The sequence below is a fragment of the Typopeltis vanoorti genome, chromosome 18, assembly GCF_054136105.1.
Source record: "Typopeltis vanoorti isolate ZY-2024b chromosome 18, IOZ_Tvanoo_1.0, whole genome shotgun sequence".
In the NCBI taxonomy this organism is placed as follows: domain Eukaryota; kingdom Metazoa; phylum Arthropoda; class Arachnida; order Uropygi; family Thelyphonidae; genus Typopeltis; species Typopeltis vanoorti.
In genome coordinates, this window is record NC_143566.1 from 47163609 (window position 1) to 47178390 (window position 14782).

Sequence of the window (14782 nt, forward strand, 5' to 3'; positions counted from 1 at the left end):
TGTGGTAGCGGTTGGTCAGTGTCTTTAACGAACCAGTCTGATTGTAGCATAGCTTGTTTCTTGTGTATATTTGTATGCTCCAGAAGATGACCTTGACATAAAGGTCGAAACGTCGAATTGTAAATTTTAGTGATATTAAACTAAAGTTTTTATTCAAACATGGTAGTTGTCTCCATAATTTCCAAAAATGCATTCGGATCACCGTGCAAGCCTAAAAGAAAGAATTTAGTTACTGATTTAAAATATTTTACAAGGTTATTTTTTAATGGCATACTACTATTTCCATGTGCTATATTCCAAATTTACTGCCAAAATTTATGTCATCTGCTAATTACATAGCATTTTGTTGATCATATCCCGTGCCTCCTTTACGATTGTTTTCCTTACTTTTTTATTTTAAAGTATTTTCCCAACCTTTAATCATCAGTAAAAGAATTAGTGAGCAAAAAAGTGGAAGTGTGAAAAAGATTCCAAAAGTAATTTCACTGGAAGAAAAACTTGAAATAATAAAGAAAAATGAACAAGGTGAGTCCAGAGCAAAGATAGGACAAGAACACAAAATGGGACAAGATAGAACAAGAACAATTTTAAGCAAAGCTGCTGAATATAAAGAGAAAGGTAAGACTGCTTCAAGTTTTCATCATGCATGCAGACCATTTGAAATCAAAGTATTATAATGATTGAATTAGAGAGACTTCTTTCTGCATGGATTAAAGATTGTAACCATAAACGGATCCTGCTAAGCACTGATCTTATTAAATCAAAAGCATTAAGTCTCTTTGCAACCTTGAAAGAAAGGGCTATCAGTGATGGAAAAGAAGAATTTCATGCTAGTGTTGGGTGGTTTGAGTGTTTCAAAAAGAGAAATAACCTACATACTATTTGCATAACAGCTTAAGTTGCAAGTGCAGATAAGGAGTGGCTGCAAATTATCCAGAGATTTTGAAGAAAATTGTGGAAGAAGGGGCTGTTGTGACCAACAAATATTTAATGTTGATGAAACTGCCTGGTTATAAATTCACAAAGTAGAATGAAATTACTGCTAGCAATATGCAAGCCTCTTGGAAGCATATTCTTCCACATTGTGCAAGTGATGCACAAATGATGCCAGAGGCCTCAAGCTATGTGGATCTGTAAGAATGATATAGATATTATGGATTTTGATGATTAATTTGAATACTATTTTTAAAAGAAGATAAATTCAACTGCCACACAAGTATACCAGGCTGTAAGAGAAATGTCATCAACTTTTCCAGATGTAGAAATTTTTTTAGGGCTCCATAAATTTTAACACCAGCCCCCTCCTCCTCCTCCAGTCAGTTTAATCTACCCTTGACACCAAATCATGTTTTCTTTCTTCACTTGAAGTATACATCTTGCCATTGCTGCTAATAGTTCTTCACCAGTTTCTATGCACTGGTGACATTTCTCTTCTAATTCTTCCATCCTATCTCCCTCAAGCCAGTTTTTAAGATTATTTTAATTCACCTGCATTATAATTGCATATAAATTCCTTTCTCCTTGACATTTCTGCTTGTCCATTCATCCTCCAAATCAAAACTACATGATCACTTCCTCCCAGTGGTGGCAAGGATGCCATTTCCATTACAATCAGATCCTCTGATGCTATGAACAAATCCAAAACTCTTGAACCGCTTTTCTAAGACATTTATCCTTCAAGAATTCCAGAAATTCTGTTCTCTTACTAAATGCTATTTCCTCTTGGTAATTTATACTGCTGTAGTTGAAATCTTTAATAATGATCACTCATTTTGCACTAGCTGAACTTAACTACTAGCAACATCCCACTAAATAGCCTGTCCTGCTCTCCTCCATCTTACACCGTATGCTCTAAATGGTTAGTACCATTTCTCCTCAAATTCTCTGCTCTGATAGGACACAACTCATCACTTAAGTAATATTCCACCACCCAATTTACTCTTTCAATCTTGCTGAAATATACTATAGCTTTCTGTTTCTGTCTGGACATCCTCTTTTGTCAGCCTTGTTTCACTAATCCAAACAATCTTTTCACAGGCTGAAGCCATCAATACTATCAATTAATCTGTTTATTCCTGATACGCCTTGCATTTGTATAGAGAAGCATCAGTGCATTATGATTATTTTTATACTTCCTGTTATTATCCCAAATTCAATTTGACTGTACAATATGCCATACTTTTTCCATGTGACTATTACTCAAAGAGACATTACTTCCACCATTCTCCCTTGCAACTCTAGTTTTCTTGCTCACTTGCCCAGAAATCAATCTCTCCAGATGCCTATATCCTTCCGTGTTCAGATGCAGCCCATCTCTTGCATACAGTTCTCTTCTCTCATCAAATGCACTCCAGGAATCCCACATAATTTAAGTCTCTCTTTTGATATGTTGCTATCATGTCATTGCTGCTCTTCTTTTCAACTCTGTATTATTGTATCTTGCTCACTTCTGCTTGCAAAACCTCTAACATTAACCTCAGATCTCTTGCCACTCTCATCCATGTTTCTACTCAAATCTTTTGTACCCACCATCACTATCATCTCATCCACATGGTCATCTTTCTTAATTGCCATAGTTACACTATGCTTGCTCTGGCCAAGCATTCCTCTAGCATTCTATTTTGCACACCAGGAATCACTGAATCTCCATACACCAGACCTCTCATTAATCCATTCATTCTTTACTTATCTATGTTCCTTTTCTCACCCCAACACTCTGTCTCTCTGTATCCTTGTTCTTTTACCTGCTTCCCTTCCATCTCCCAATCACTTGCTCCTGCACTATCATGACTTCTCATTACCTCTTTCCCTGATTCTTCCACTCTCTCTCTCTCTAATAGCTCTCTTGCTCCTACCTTTGTCTCATGTCAGTTAGCTTTCCAAGTCTTCAAATCTCTCCTTTCATTCTCAACTCATTTTTCACACCTTCCATTCTTCTCTCAGTATCCCATATCTCCCCCTCCCCCACCTGTGTACGTGGCATTTGCCTATCCATACAAAACCAGCTTTTCTCTAAATTTAAAATTAATATCCTAATAATTTATATCAACAGTTGTCTTGTTTTCTGCCACCTTACTAATCCAGCTGCTGCAAACTTTGCACTTTGGCAGACAGATAAGTATGTTTATTGCAGAAAAGATGCATATCTGTATTGCAAAAATGTTAATGTTAATATGGCCATGGGATCAAATGACATCAGCCAGTGTATTATGAGATTTTGCAGGGGAATTGGCTCCTCTTCTGACCAAACTGTTTAATTTAAGCTTCGTTTCTGGGAAGAAATAAAGGAGATGCCAGGACAGAAGTAGTGAATTATAGGCCAGCTAGTATCTCAGGAGTGGTGGTTAAGATATTGAAGTTGTTAAAAGAATTCTTGACTTGGTAGATGGGAATATGATATTTTAAATTTTCTGAAGGGTGGGTCTTGCATTAGTAATTTTCTTACTTTTATAATAACTTAACATTCAAGTTGGATAAAAGAAATGATTTCTTAGTAATCATGCTGGACTTGTCAAAGACATTTGACAGAATTCCACATGGCACTGTTTGCATAAATTGTAGCAAATATGAGATTCCATAGGGATGAAGACTGTGGTAAGTCTATAGAATACTCCCAATCAGAATAGACTTGAAAGTCTATGGACTTCAAAAACTAGCCGGTAGGCAAATAAAAACTGGATATGATAGAAGCATGTAAGTTATTGTTGGGGTTGTATAGAATTTACAGACTTTTTCAATACATAGCAGGAAGGGAGAGAACAAGGCTCATGTGAAAATTGTAAGAATTGAGGCTTGTCACAGGGTTTTTTTTTTGCCTCGTCTACAGCTGAGGTTCAGCATGTACTCAAGAGTTTGTCTATGTTACTAATGCTTGGCACAGTGATGTCTAGTAGAACCAATGTTAAAGACCCATTGTCCTGAGATCAAGGTTTAAAAGTATGAGAGAATGATCTTTTTTAGATCACTCAGTTTTTGGAATCATTTGTGACAATGAACAGATTATTTGAAAGTTAAAACTAGTCTGAGTTAGTGGCCACCTTTTTATTATGCATGGCAATATACACATCAGAAAGAAAGTGTACTGTGTTATGGAATATTAAGACAGTCTGATGTGAAGTCATCTGTCTGTATACAAGTGTAGGTTACTGATTGAGACCTCAAAGGTCTAAACTAGTCTGGGTAGTGATCCTTTCCATAATGCAATGATATACACATCCAAAAGGAAGTGTGCTATGCTTTATTGGATCCTGAGGCAATATGATAAGTCATCTGTCTCTATATACAAGTTGACAAGCTGTGAAGTTATTTCATGTGCAGATTTTGTTTAATCGTACTAATACAAAACTCTCTTCACCATACAAAAAATGTACTCACCCAAGATCCACCCATTTGATAATTATATATCCCCCATAAAGTGATTAGTGGTGCTATATGTTTTTCTTTGAGTTAAAAAGATTTTTTAAAGTTATTTTTTTATTAAATAAAACAAGGAGTAAAACAAGAATATAATTTAAGTATTTTATGTGAGTGATAGTTGAATATTCAGATTCCATGGAGGTTTACATATATAACAATCTCCATCCTTCTATCCCAAATTACTGGAGTAAGCAGGCACCCAGTTATCCCTATTCATTTCTCTGCAGCTAGTCTATCATCCAACTTTTTTTTAAATCCTAGATTTTAAAGAATGACATTATAGATAATATATTCGTGTGTTGCGGCTTAAGTGCTGTGAAGAATTCATGTTGGAGGTTTAATAATAAACAGTGAAACTTTATTTTATTGTATTATATTACATGACTGAATCAAATTCAGAAAAGTAGCTTACAATAAGGATTTATCTCTCTATCATTTTATTTTTAAAAAAATCGTGATTTGAAATACACATTTCTTTTCATATAATACAAATGCTTAGGTAAATAGTGAGTTAATGGAATGCAAAAAAATTAAAATAAGGCTGATTGAATTTTGTAAAATTACAATATAATCTAAAAGTATACACATCCACACTCACACAATATTCTTCATGTATATATCCATTTTTTCTTTTATAGGAACAACTTAAATTTTGTAACAGAAGAACTTGTAAACCCCTATGTGTAAGTAAATATGCAATATCCTCTGCTGTATTTTTTTTTTTTTTTTTTTTAAATGACTCCCATTGAAAGGTTGTATTTTAGCAGGGCTCAACAAATCATACAAAATTCTCCATACAATCCTCACCATACAAAAAATGTACTCACCCAAGATCCACCCATTTGATAATGATATATCCCCCGATAAAGTGATTAGTGGTGCTATATCTGTTTTTCTTTGAGTTAAAAAGATTTTTTAAAGTTATTTTTTATTAAATAAAAAATATTCTGTTTTGTTCAGTCTGTAACTGTTCATCAGCTGGCATAACATCTACTAACCACAAGTGAGTGGGCAAGCGTGTTTGCTGTATGTTAGTACTATATGTGGGCTAAGAGAAGTGTGTGTGTGTGTGTGTGTGTGTGTGTGTGTGTGTGTGTGTGTGTGCATGCGCGCACGATTTATTTTTTTATATAATCCAAATACCCTGCTCTAGTAACAAATCATTGAACTTTTTCAAGCCACCTCCAGCTTCCAATTAACAGGGCAGTGGTGTCACACATCTGCCAGTGAAATTTATTTCCCAAACTTGAAGACATCACAAAACTCCATGCACGTGGTGGGATTCAAACCTGCAGTCTGTTAGTTGTAAAGTATGCTAATGATGTAGTCAGCCAGGCTGACAAACTGGTATATTAAAATATTATTTTTTTTTAAATAATCAGAGATTAATTATTAATTAATTTTCCTTAACTGCATTATTTTTATCCCCTCAGTCATGACTCAATAATATTGCTGACAGAGAAGTATCAATTAGATACTGGAAAATTGGTTCTGGCCATTTACCAAATGAAATAGCTAGGTCTTGTTTTTTTTCTTTCTAATCTAGTCAGAAAAGATTATCTCTATTCTTCTGGATCAACTGCTGAAGGCCAGATGGTGAAAATTAATTGAAAGCTTGCTGTTGAAAGTTTTATTTTTGCAGTAAACTAGTGATTTGAATTTGCATGCTAGTGTAATTTTGTGTTTTTTTTAAGTGGTTAATTGCAGAGCTTTGTGTTTTTGTTTCTTTCAGTATTCTTTGATGCTTGTAATGAACAGTGCCAAAATGGCAGTACAAACAAGATCTGTACATTACTTGGTGCGAAAACCAAATGTAATTAATGTGAACTTTTCGTACATGTGAGCACATGTATATATGATGGAATGTGTTTGTGGAGAAGAACAGGAGATGAGAAATATTATGGATATGTCAAAAGTATACTATTCTGATGGACTAAGAGATATTGGTAAATGTGAAACTGACTGACTGGAACAAAAGAGTGTAGTTGCAGGAGCAAATGATTGTATGAATCATGGAATGGAAGCAAGCAAAACTGGAAGTGGAAGAAAATACAACTGATGAAACAAAAGTAAGTGACACTGTAGAAGCGAAGGAAAGTAGAACAAGGAAACAAAGGAACAGATGACATACTGACAGATAATGTAATTGCCAGGATGCAAGCCTTCAAAAATAAGTTGATCAGAATGAGAAGTGAGATGAGAAATTTGGTGGATAAGAATGAAAGAGTGCAAAAGTTTAGGATGTATGGAGATTCCATTATTAAAGATGTGGGTAAACAAGAGATTCCATAAGGTTTGTTTTCCAGGATGGAGAATTAGCAGGATAATAATTGATCTTTTAGATGAGAGAAGCAGATGAGCAAGTAAGTTGGTGGCGATTGTTGAAAACATAACATGGTTGGACATTGAGTATGGTTATGAGGAGGGTGAAAGATAACAGTGTGGTTGGAAAGATAGTCAGTGTGTTGCCAAAGTATAATAGTAATAAGTTGAGATCATGAATAATATGTTGGCAAAGATGTGCGAGGAGAAGGGATTGGAGTTTTTAAATGTGAAGGATGCATTTGAGGGAAGGACAGATTTATACAAAAGTGACAAGTTGCATTTAAATAGATTTGTTTTGAGTCATCAAGAGGAACTGTTATTGTGATATGAGCAAGAGAGTAGAGGAAGTAAGAAGTGAAACAAAAGATCAGAAGAAAAGAACTGGTGAGACTGAAGTGGTAAAACTGAAATAGGTAGATGAAATGTTTTTTCTTACTGAGTTTATTTGTTAAAAATAAACTCGGTAAGAAACAAGGGTGGTTGATAGGAAGAGATATTTAGTCGGATGCTGCTATAGGCCAGGGAATGTGGAGGATGGCGATGAAGAAATGTATAAGCAACTTGGGTTAGCAAACAAAGGAAGGCAGATCATTATAGGTGATTTTAATTATGGTAATATAGATTGGAATGAAGAGACAGCATTTGGGTATGAGGAAAATAATTTCTTAAGTACTTGAGAGGCAACTGTTGTAAGCAGTATGTAAAGGAGGGTACACAAGGATCGACAAAATTTGATCATTTCATCAGGGGATGTAATTGTGAATGGGGTTTTACCCTTCCCTCCAGTTGGGGAGTATGACCATTAGGTGATCATCTGGGTAGTGGCTGGCTATATGAGGACTTCTGTGATGAAAGGATATATGTGGAATTACAAGACTGGTGATTAGAAGAAACTTAGGAGACAGTTTGGGGCTATAGCATGAATTGAGAAGTTAAGTGGGAGAAAGAAGAATTTTGCATGGAAACTGACCAAAAGATATTTAACAACATTCATATATGAATGGATTCTGATGGTCAAAAAAAGAATAAAATAGGTGTCAAATGGATGAATAAAGGGATTAAGCATGAAATCTGAAAGAAAAGGATACTGCAGCATAGTATGAATAATGGTAACAATGAATTGCATGAGTATAAAGAGCAGGCCAGGAAGGCGACTCAGTCAGGGCCGGTTCTAATAGGTGTGCAGGGCTTGCATGCAGGCAGGCAGCCAAATCTCTAGGGCGGCTGATGGAATAAATTCGATATAGCCTATAGTTAATTTAAAAATATTGGTGATGAAATAGGAATGTAACATTGTTAAAACTTATAGCAGTGCTAACTTCGAAATATCTTCTTTGGGTTTCATTCTCTATCTCTTTAAAAACCTCACTCAACAAGGAATGTTCATTCAAGCGAACCATAGTTTAGCCTAGTTTTTTGCTACTAAAAATACATAATTGGGAAACAAATGGAATTACAATTTTTTGTTTTTTTTCTAGTACCTGTTATAAAATATACCACCATCTTTCAGATAGACCTGACAGACGGATGGACAGATCGGAGTTTTTTCAGAATCTGTACAGAAAGACTTAAGTCAGTTTGGATCATTACAACATTTATTTATTCATTCAAAAAGAGAAAAAATAATTTGTGCTTATTATTATTACCATTATTATTATTGTTTTTTATTATATGTTTTTAGATATGTCGGATAAGAAAACTAAACATCTGTGTGGTGCTTTTTATTGCAAAAGAAAGAATGAAAGTGATAAGGAAAAGGAAAAATTACGAGGATCCATACTGAAATATGTAAAGTTAGACGAAGATAACTCAACAACATCGATCACTTCAGAACCTTTTCCAGACAGTAAGGGTGAAATCAAAGTGGAATGTGAAAAATCAAATGAAAAGTTTGAATTTCGTTCAGAACTGTGCCAGGAGGAAATGTCAACACTGAAATTAAAGCTTTGGGGATAATTTACAAAGTAGGCCTTCTGGTAATTGTGCTGAATTCACGACAGAATGTGATTTAGGAGATCCTTGTACCTGGCCATCTATTGTTAATAATCGGTTATTAGAACTTATAATTCATAAGAGACCTGTAACACCTCAAAATATACATATTTCTGAATTTAGGGACACAAAACACACGTTGAAATAATTATTTTACTTATTATTAATAAAATAATAATAAGTAAAATAATGATGTTTAGTGAATTGTTTTGTGTCCCTAAATTCGGAAATATGAATGCTATTCACTGTGTAACCTTAAAAGAAAGAGACCTCAAAATATAAACTTTATTAAAAATAACAATGGAAGATCATTTTCCACGTCACAGTTTGTAAGACTCTTACCTAATGGTGAAAAGTTCAAAGAATTTGGTTAATCTATTCTGAAAAATCCAGTAATGTGTTTTGCTTTTGTTGTAAGCTGTTTGCTTTAAAGAAAAACAAATTAACAGATAGTCGGGGGGGGGTTTCAGATTGGCGACATTTGGCCACTAATTTATCACGACATGAAACAAGTGTAGAACATATGCAAAATTGTAAAAAGTGGTATGGATTAAAAACGTGCCTTCACAACAATTATACAATTGATAATGAACAGCAATGGTATTTTGAATCTGAAAAAAGAGACGAAAAAATAAGTTTTTTTTTTCCGAACATGTGCGACAGTGAATAGAATATATGCACAAGAATGGTGATGTTCTGTACAAATTTTTTCATCAACATGGCTATCACCATTCTTGCATATGTTCTATTCACTGCTGTACATGTTCGGAAAAAAACACTAGTGTAGCCTTACCCTCAAGGGCGGCCAATTATCTCTAGCATGCAAGCGTCTAACAGTCTAAAACCAGCCCCGGACTCAGTTGATAAAAACAGCAAAACTACAGTATGAGAAGAAATTAGCAATTTAGGAGACAAGAAAAACCCTAAACAGATTTTTAGATATGTGACAAGTAGAAGGACTAATGATTATGGTAAGATGATGCTAATGGATGAGGCTTGTGGTTTGGCAACTTCTGCAGAAGACATCATTGAGGTTTTCAGTGAATAGTTTATAAGGGTGTTTCATACTCATCAGGATAATATTATGAGAAGTTCAAGTCTAGAAGAAATAAGAGAGGATGGTTTAACTGACAGGTATTCAAGGAATTAAATAAGCTTGATGTCAATAGGACAACAGGATTTGATAACGTATTACCATACGTTTTAAGGGAATGCTCCAGGGAAATTGGCAGTCACGTTAGCATGCCTGTTTAATAAGTTTTACAACAGCACATGACCCAAAAAGAGAGTGCAAAGAAGGTAAAATTGTTCCACTACATATATTATTACCCCAAGACCTCATGGAGTCAAAGACTCATCTGGGAGGTCCTTTTATCACACACATCTCATCATACCGTGTCTTAAACACACTCAAACTCCTTGCAGACACCATACTGTCAGGCAAGGCATTCCAATCATTCACAACTCTGCACAAAAAAAAACCTGCCTCTCACTCCCCTACTCACACCCTCTTTATACAATTTCCAGGGATGACCTCTGGTTCTCCCCTGATCTCCCACTATTCTCTGCAGAACTTCTCCACCATTGATCTTATAACAACCCCTTACCAACTTGTAGGTCTCTATCATATCTCCCCTCTTCCTCCTCTCCACCAGACTCTGCAAATTGCATCTTCTCAATCTTCCCTCATACCTGACATTCCAGAGGTCAGAAACTACCTTATTCAGTCACCTTTGGACCCTTTCCAACACCTCTTCATCCTTTTGAAAACCCAGTGACTAAATCTGGGCACAGTAGTTCATGTGTGGCCTTAATCAAAGCCTTATACAACAGAACAAGAATCTCCCTACTTCTACACATCAGTGTCCTCTGCATCATTCCCAGAAGTCTTTGTGTTGTCTTTACAATTTTGGCGATGTGTCTCCTAAATTTTAGATCCTTATCCATTATCACCCCCAGATCTCTTATTTCCTCTACCTCCAACCATATATTCTCACCAAGCATAAATTCTGCATCCCATCTTTGTTTTCCAAATTTTAAAACATTACATTTTGCAACATTGAGCTCTCATCCCCATTTCCATGCCCAGTCACTCAATTTATTCAAGTCTTCTTGCAAGGCCACAACATCTTCACTACTCTTTATGGTTCGTCTCAACTTTGCGTCATCTGCAAACAACTGAATCTCTCCATCCAAATCTTTGCCAATATCATTAATATACAAGTTAAACAGTAATGGCCCTAAAACAGACCCCTGAGGCACTGCACTAGTGACTTTCCTTTTCCTGGATATTGCACCCCTATACACAAGTTGTTGATACCTATCAGATAACCAGTCTCCAATCCAATGCACTAATCTAATATCCAACCCTATATAAGTGGTGATAACACTTGCTACAAGTTATAGGCCTATCTGGATATGTGGTTAAGGTATTGGAGAGACTGGTAAGAACTGGGATACAGAAATGGGTTGATAACAGCAGTATTCTCTGATTATCAGCATAGGTTAAAGGGAGATAATGTCTTACCAACTTACTTATGCACTTATTTATTTATGCTTATGGCTATATGAAACTGGTAAGTGAAAAGTACAATCACAATTGCCAGAAACAAATGATGAAAATCTTAACATATAAAAGTTCATTACATAAAAGGCACAACCTGCTTTCTAAATCTTTCCTTTTTTTTTAAAAAAAATAAAGCAAAAGTAACTTGTCATAATCAAGCCAGGGACAATTATCGTCCTGCTGCAACAAGTATGATAAGGCTGCATGTTCTCACAACATAAATGTAGCTGTATCCGAGGTTTAATCATCATCATCTTCTAACACGAGGAGGAGTTCTGCTGATAGTATGACGAGGACTATGAGAGTTACTACGAGAATAAAGTCTTCGTGGTGAGATGGGACCGTGATCTTCTGTTTCCTCCATAACCATTGCCACCACCATCCAACTACAGGTCAAGGTCCAGGCTGGAAAGCCAATTCAAGGCCTCATCCGTCACCTTGTGGATGTCCTGTAGGCCACCACCGTGAAAGTGGCGCCTTTGGCAGTCATACACAATATGAGTAATCACCTGAGCCACGGGAAGGCTGTCTCAATTCCTCCCCCCCCCACACACACACACTTATGCACTATAAAAAGGAGATAAAAGAATTGGACAAGGGAGGTGCTTATACAGTGCTTTTGATTTTGTAAAAATATTTGATAGACTTGTTGTGTGGCGATCTAGGATAACATACTAGTGAGTTGGATCAGTGACTGGCTATCAGATAGATATCAAAGTTTTTATGGGAGTGCAGCATCCCGAAGGAGGAGCTGCTAGTGGTGTGCTGCAGGGGTCTGTTTTGGAGCCATTGTTGTTCAGTAATATTGGAATGGGCTTTTCTGGCGATATGCAGCTGTTTGCAATGATGTGAAATTAGGGAGAATCAATCAGATATTATGGCCTTACAGGAGGACTGTAAGAATGGGTAGGTAAATGGAACTATCAGTTTAATGTTGCAAACTGTAAGATTTTGAAAGTTTGGTAAACAACAATGAGATGCAAAAGTATGCATTTGGTGGGGAAACTTTGAAGGCGGTAGAGTAGATGAGAGATATTGGGAGTGGTGGCAGACAGGGACTTGAAATTCAGGGTGCACAAGTTGTAAAGTCATCAGATGATGGTGATGATGCAGTGAGCCTAGGTATGCAGAAATAAAGAAGTTATGATTTCATTGTATAAGGCCTTGATCAAGTCTCATATGGATTATTATGCACAGATTTGGCCACCTGGTTTTCATGGTGATAAGGATATGTTAGAAAGGGTTGAGAAGATTCACAGAGGAGGATACCTGTCCTTTGGAATGTGAAGTATGAAGACAGATTGAGGAAGAATAATTTGCAAAGCCTTGTGAATAGGAGCTGGGGGGGGTATGATTTGAGATATGCAAGTTGGTCAGGAGTTGGAATCAATCTAATATGCAAGAAATTTTTCATAGAATATAAGAGGGGATAGAAAAACAGACTGTCCTTGGAAAATGTATAAGGAGGGCATGAGCAAAGAAGTGAAGAATATGTTCTTTGCATGGAGAGTGGGTAACGATTGGATTGTATTGCCTAAGTGTGTTGTGAATGCAGACAATGAGTTAAAGGCATGGTTTAGCACGTTCGCTGCCAACTACGAGTATACTCGTATGTCGGCTAACCCTTAGTATAATTACCTTAATTTGGACCCTTGGATTCTGAATAAAGTGGAGAGCACATCTGGGGGCTTGATAGAAGGGAAATAATTTCAACTAAAATATAGTATATTATGTATGTGCCTCAGAAGCCAACTATGAATATACTCGTATGTCGATTACCAATCTCCTATGCCAAGTGCGAGCTAATCCTAGTATAACATGTAATTTGTAAATCAATTTAAAACTGATAAAAATAATAAAATCAATAAAATGAAAACCAATTTATTCAAATTACGAATGATACACTTCAAAACAATTTTCCATGCACGATGGTGGTTTTCCTGGCAAACAGGACAATGATAGCGTGTTTTGCGTCGTTGTTTGTTTCGTGTAGATACTCGGCATGGCTTTATCGGCGAATATTTTTTTCTGTAGGTGGTAAAATTTTCAAATAATGAAGATCCCGAATCCTGCTGATAATCTGTGATGCTGTAAGCTTATCCATTCCAACAAAAACTGAGATAAATTGATCTCTAAATTTTAATGCAGTCATTGCATTTCCAGTAATTATAAAATTTATGCGCACTTTGAATGTATATATCAAGAATGCGTATTGCCAATTTCTTTGGCCATCTAATTGTCTTTCATAAGGGAGAATAGTAAGAAAGCATTTGATCAGAAAGATCAATGCCTGACGTACCCAAATTATAGTCCCTAACGATATTTGGTTTTAATTGAATTTTACCATTCTGATTTTTTGCTTCAACCATTTAAAATTTGTGCATATTTGAAATAGAAAGAACTTCCCTCTTATCCTTCCATTTGCAATGATGAATTCATTAAATTCATCATCGCTCATATTAGCGTAAACTTCTAATTCTTTATCAGTAAGTTTTTCTTTTACTGGTCATGGTGAAACTGAAGGTTTTTAGAGACTAGATGCAATAAACACGTTCGTCAGCACATGTAATATATGGGTGGGGTGATACGAGATTACTCGTAGTTGGCGTGTGAAGCAAAATTCTGTCTGATAAGTCGGCTACGAGATTACTCGTAGTGACCTTGAAGATGCAAAAGCGCTTGGCGTGCGGGAACAAACTATGCCCGAGGAGCATGGCAGTGAACGTGTAAATGAGTTTTGTGTGTGATATTGTCGACCTACTGTGAGTCTGTCTCAATGGAAGTCTGATGTTAATAATTATAATCTCAAGTTGTGACTGAATTACTTCGCAAAGCATCAAAATGACATTGAGTGTTTGTTGGATTTTAGTTTAAAAAAAAAAAAGTATTTAGCTTGTTCACTATGCATAAATTAAAATTAACTTTTTTCTTCATACTCCTACATACAATTTCATGGGAAAACTGCATTATTTTCTGTCCTTATCCATCCTGCAAATGGGTCAGAGAATACACACACACACACACACACACAGTTAAAACATAATACACGTGACCTCAAGTCTTAGTTATTTCAGCCATAATCCCATTCAAAATAATGCAGAATTGCATTATGGAAATCTTTTTTCCCCCCTCCATGCAAGGTATCGGTTCTTGGTGGACAGGACCTCCCAGTGATTCTGGCTTTGTTTCAATGTTCTGCTTTTTTGTATACCTTTCTTCCCATATTCTTCAATCTACTGCTTCTGATTCCTTTTTATTTTCCTGTTCTCCAGACCAACATCACCGATCCAACACATTTGTCATGCAGTATATCTGTGAACATCAGGATAGGGAATCTTGGTGATGTATATGCATTTTATTACTTCCCACTTTGGAAAGATGAAGTGCTGGGTGGACCAGACTGGATTAATCAGCTGGCAGGCTAGCCTGCAACTAATTGTCAGTGCTGGTGCATAAATTCTCCTTCCGTCAAGGGACAGGATC

General features: G+C 36.1%; 1 protein-coding gene across 7 annotated transcripts in view; it reads left to right on the forward strand.

Moving 5' to 3' along the window:
* The window catches only part of LOC150096631 (b(0,+)-type amino acid transporter 1-like), a 347057-nt gene that overhangs the window by 203986 nt on the left and 128289 nt on the right, over positions 1 to 14782 (forward strand). For all 7 annotated transcript variants that reach the window (XM_090408724.1, XM_090408727.1, XM_090408729.1 and 4 more), the window contains one exon: positions 5055 to 5099. In XM_090408724.1, coding sequence (XP_090264850.1) covers positions 5055 to 5099 — 45 coding nt within the window. The remainder of the gene's footprint in view (positions 1 to 5054; positions 5100 to 14782) is intronic.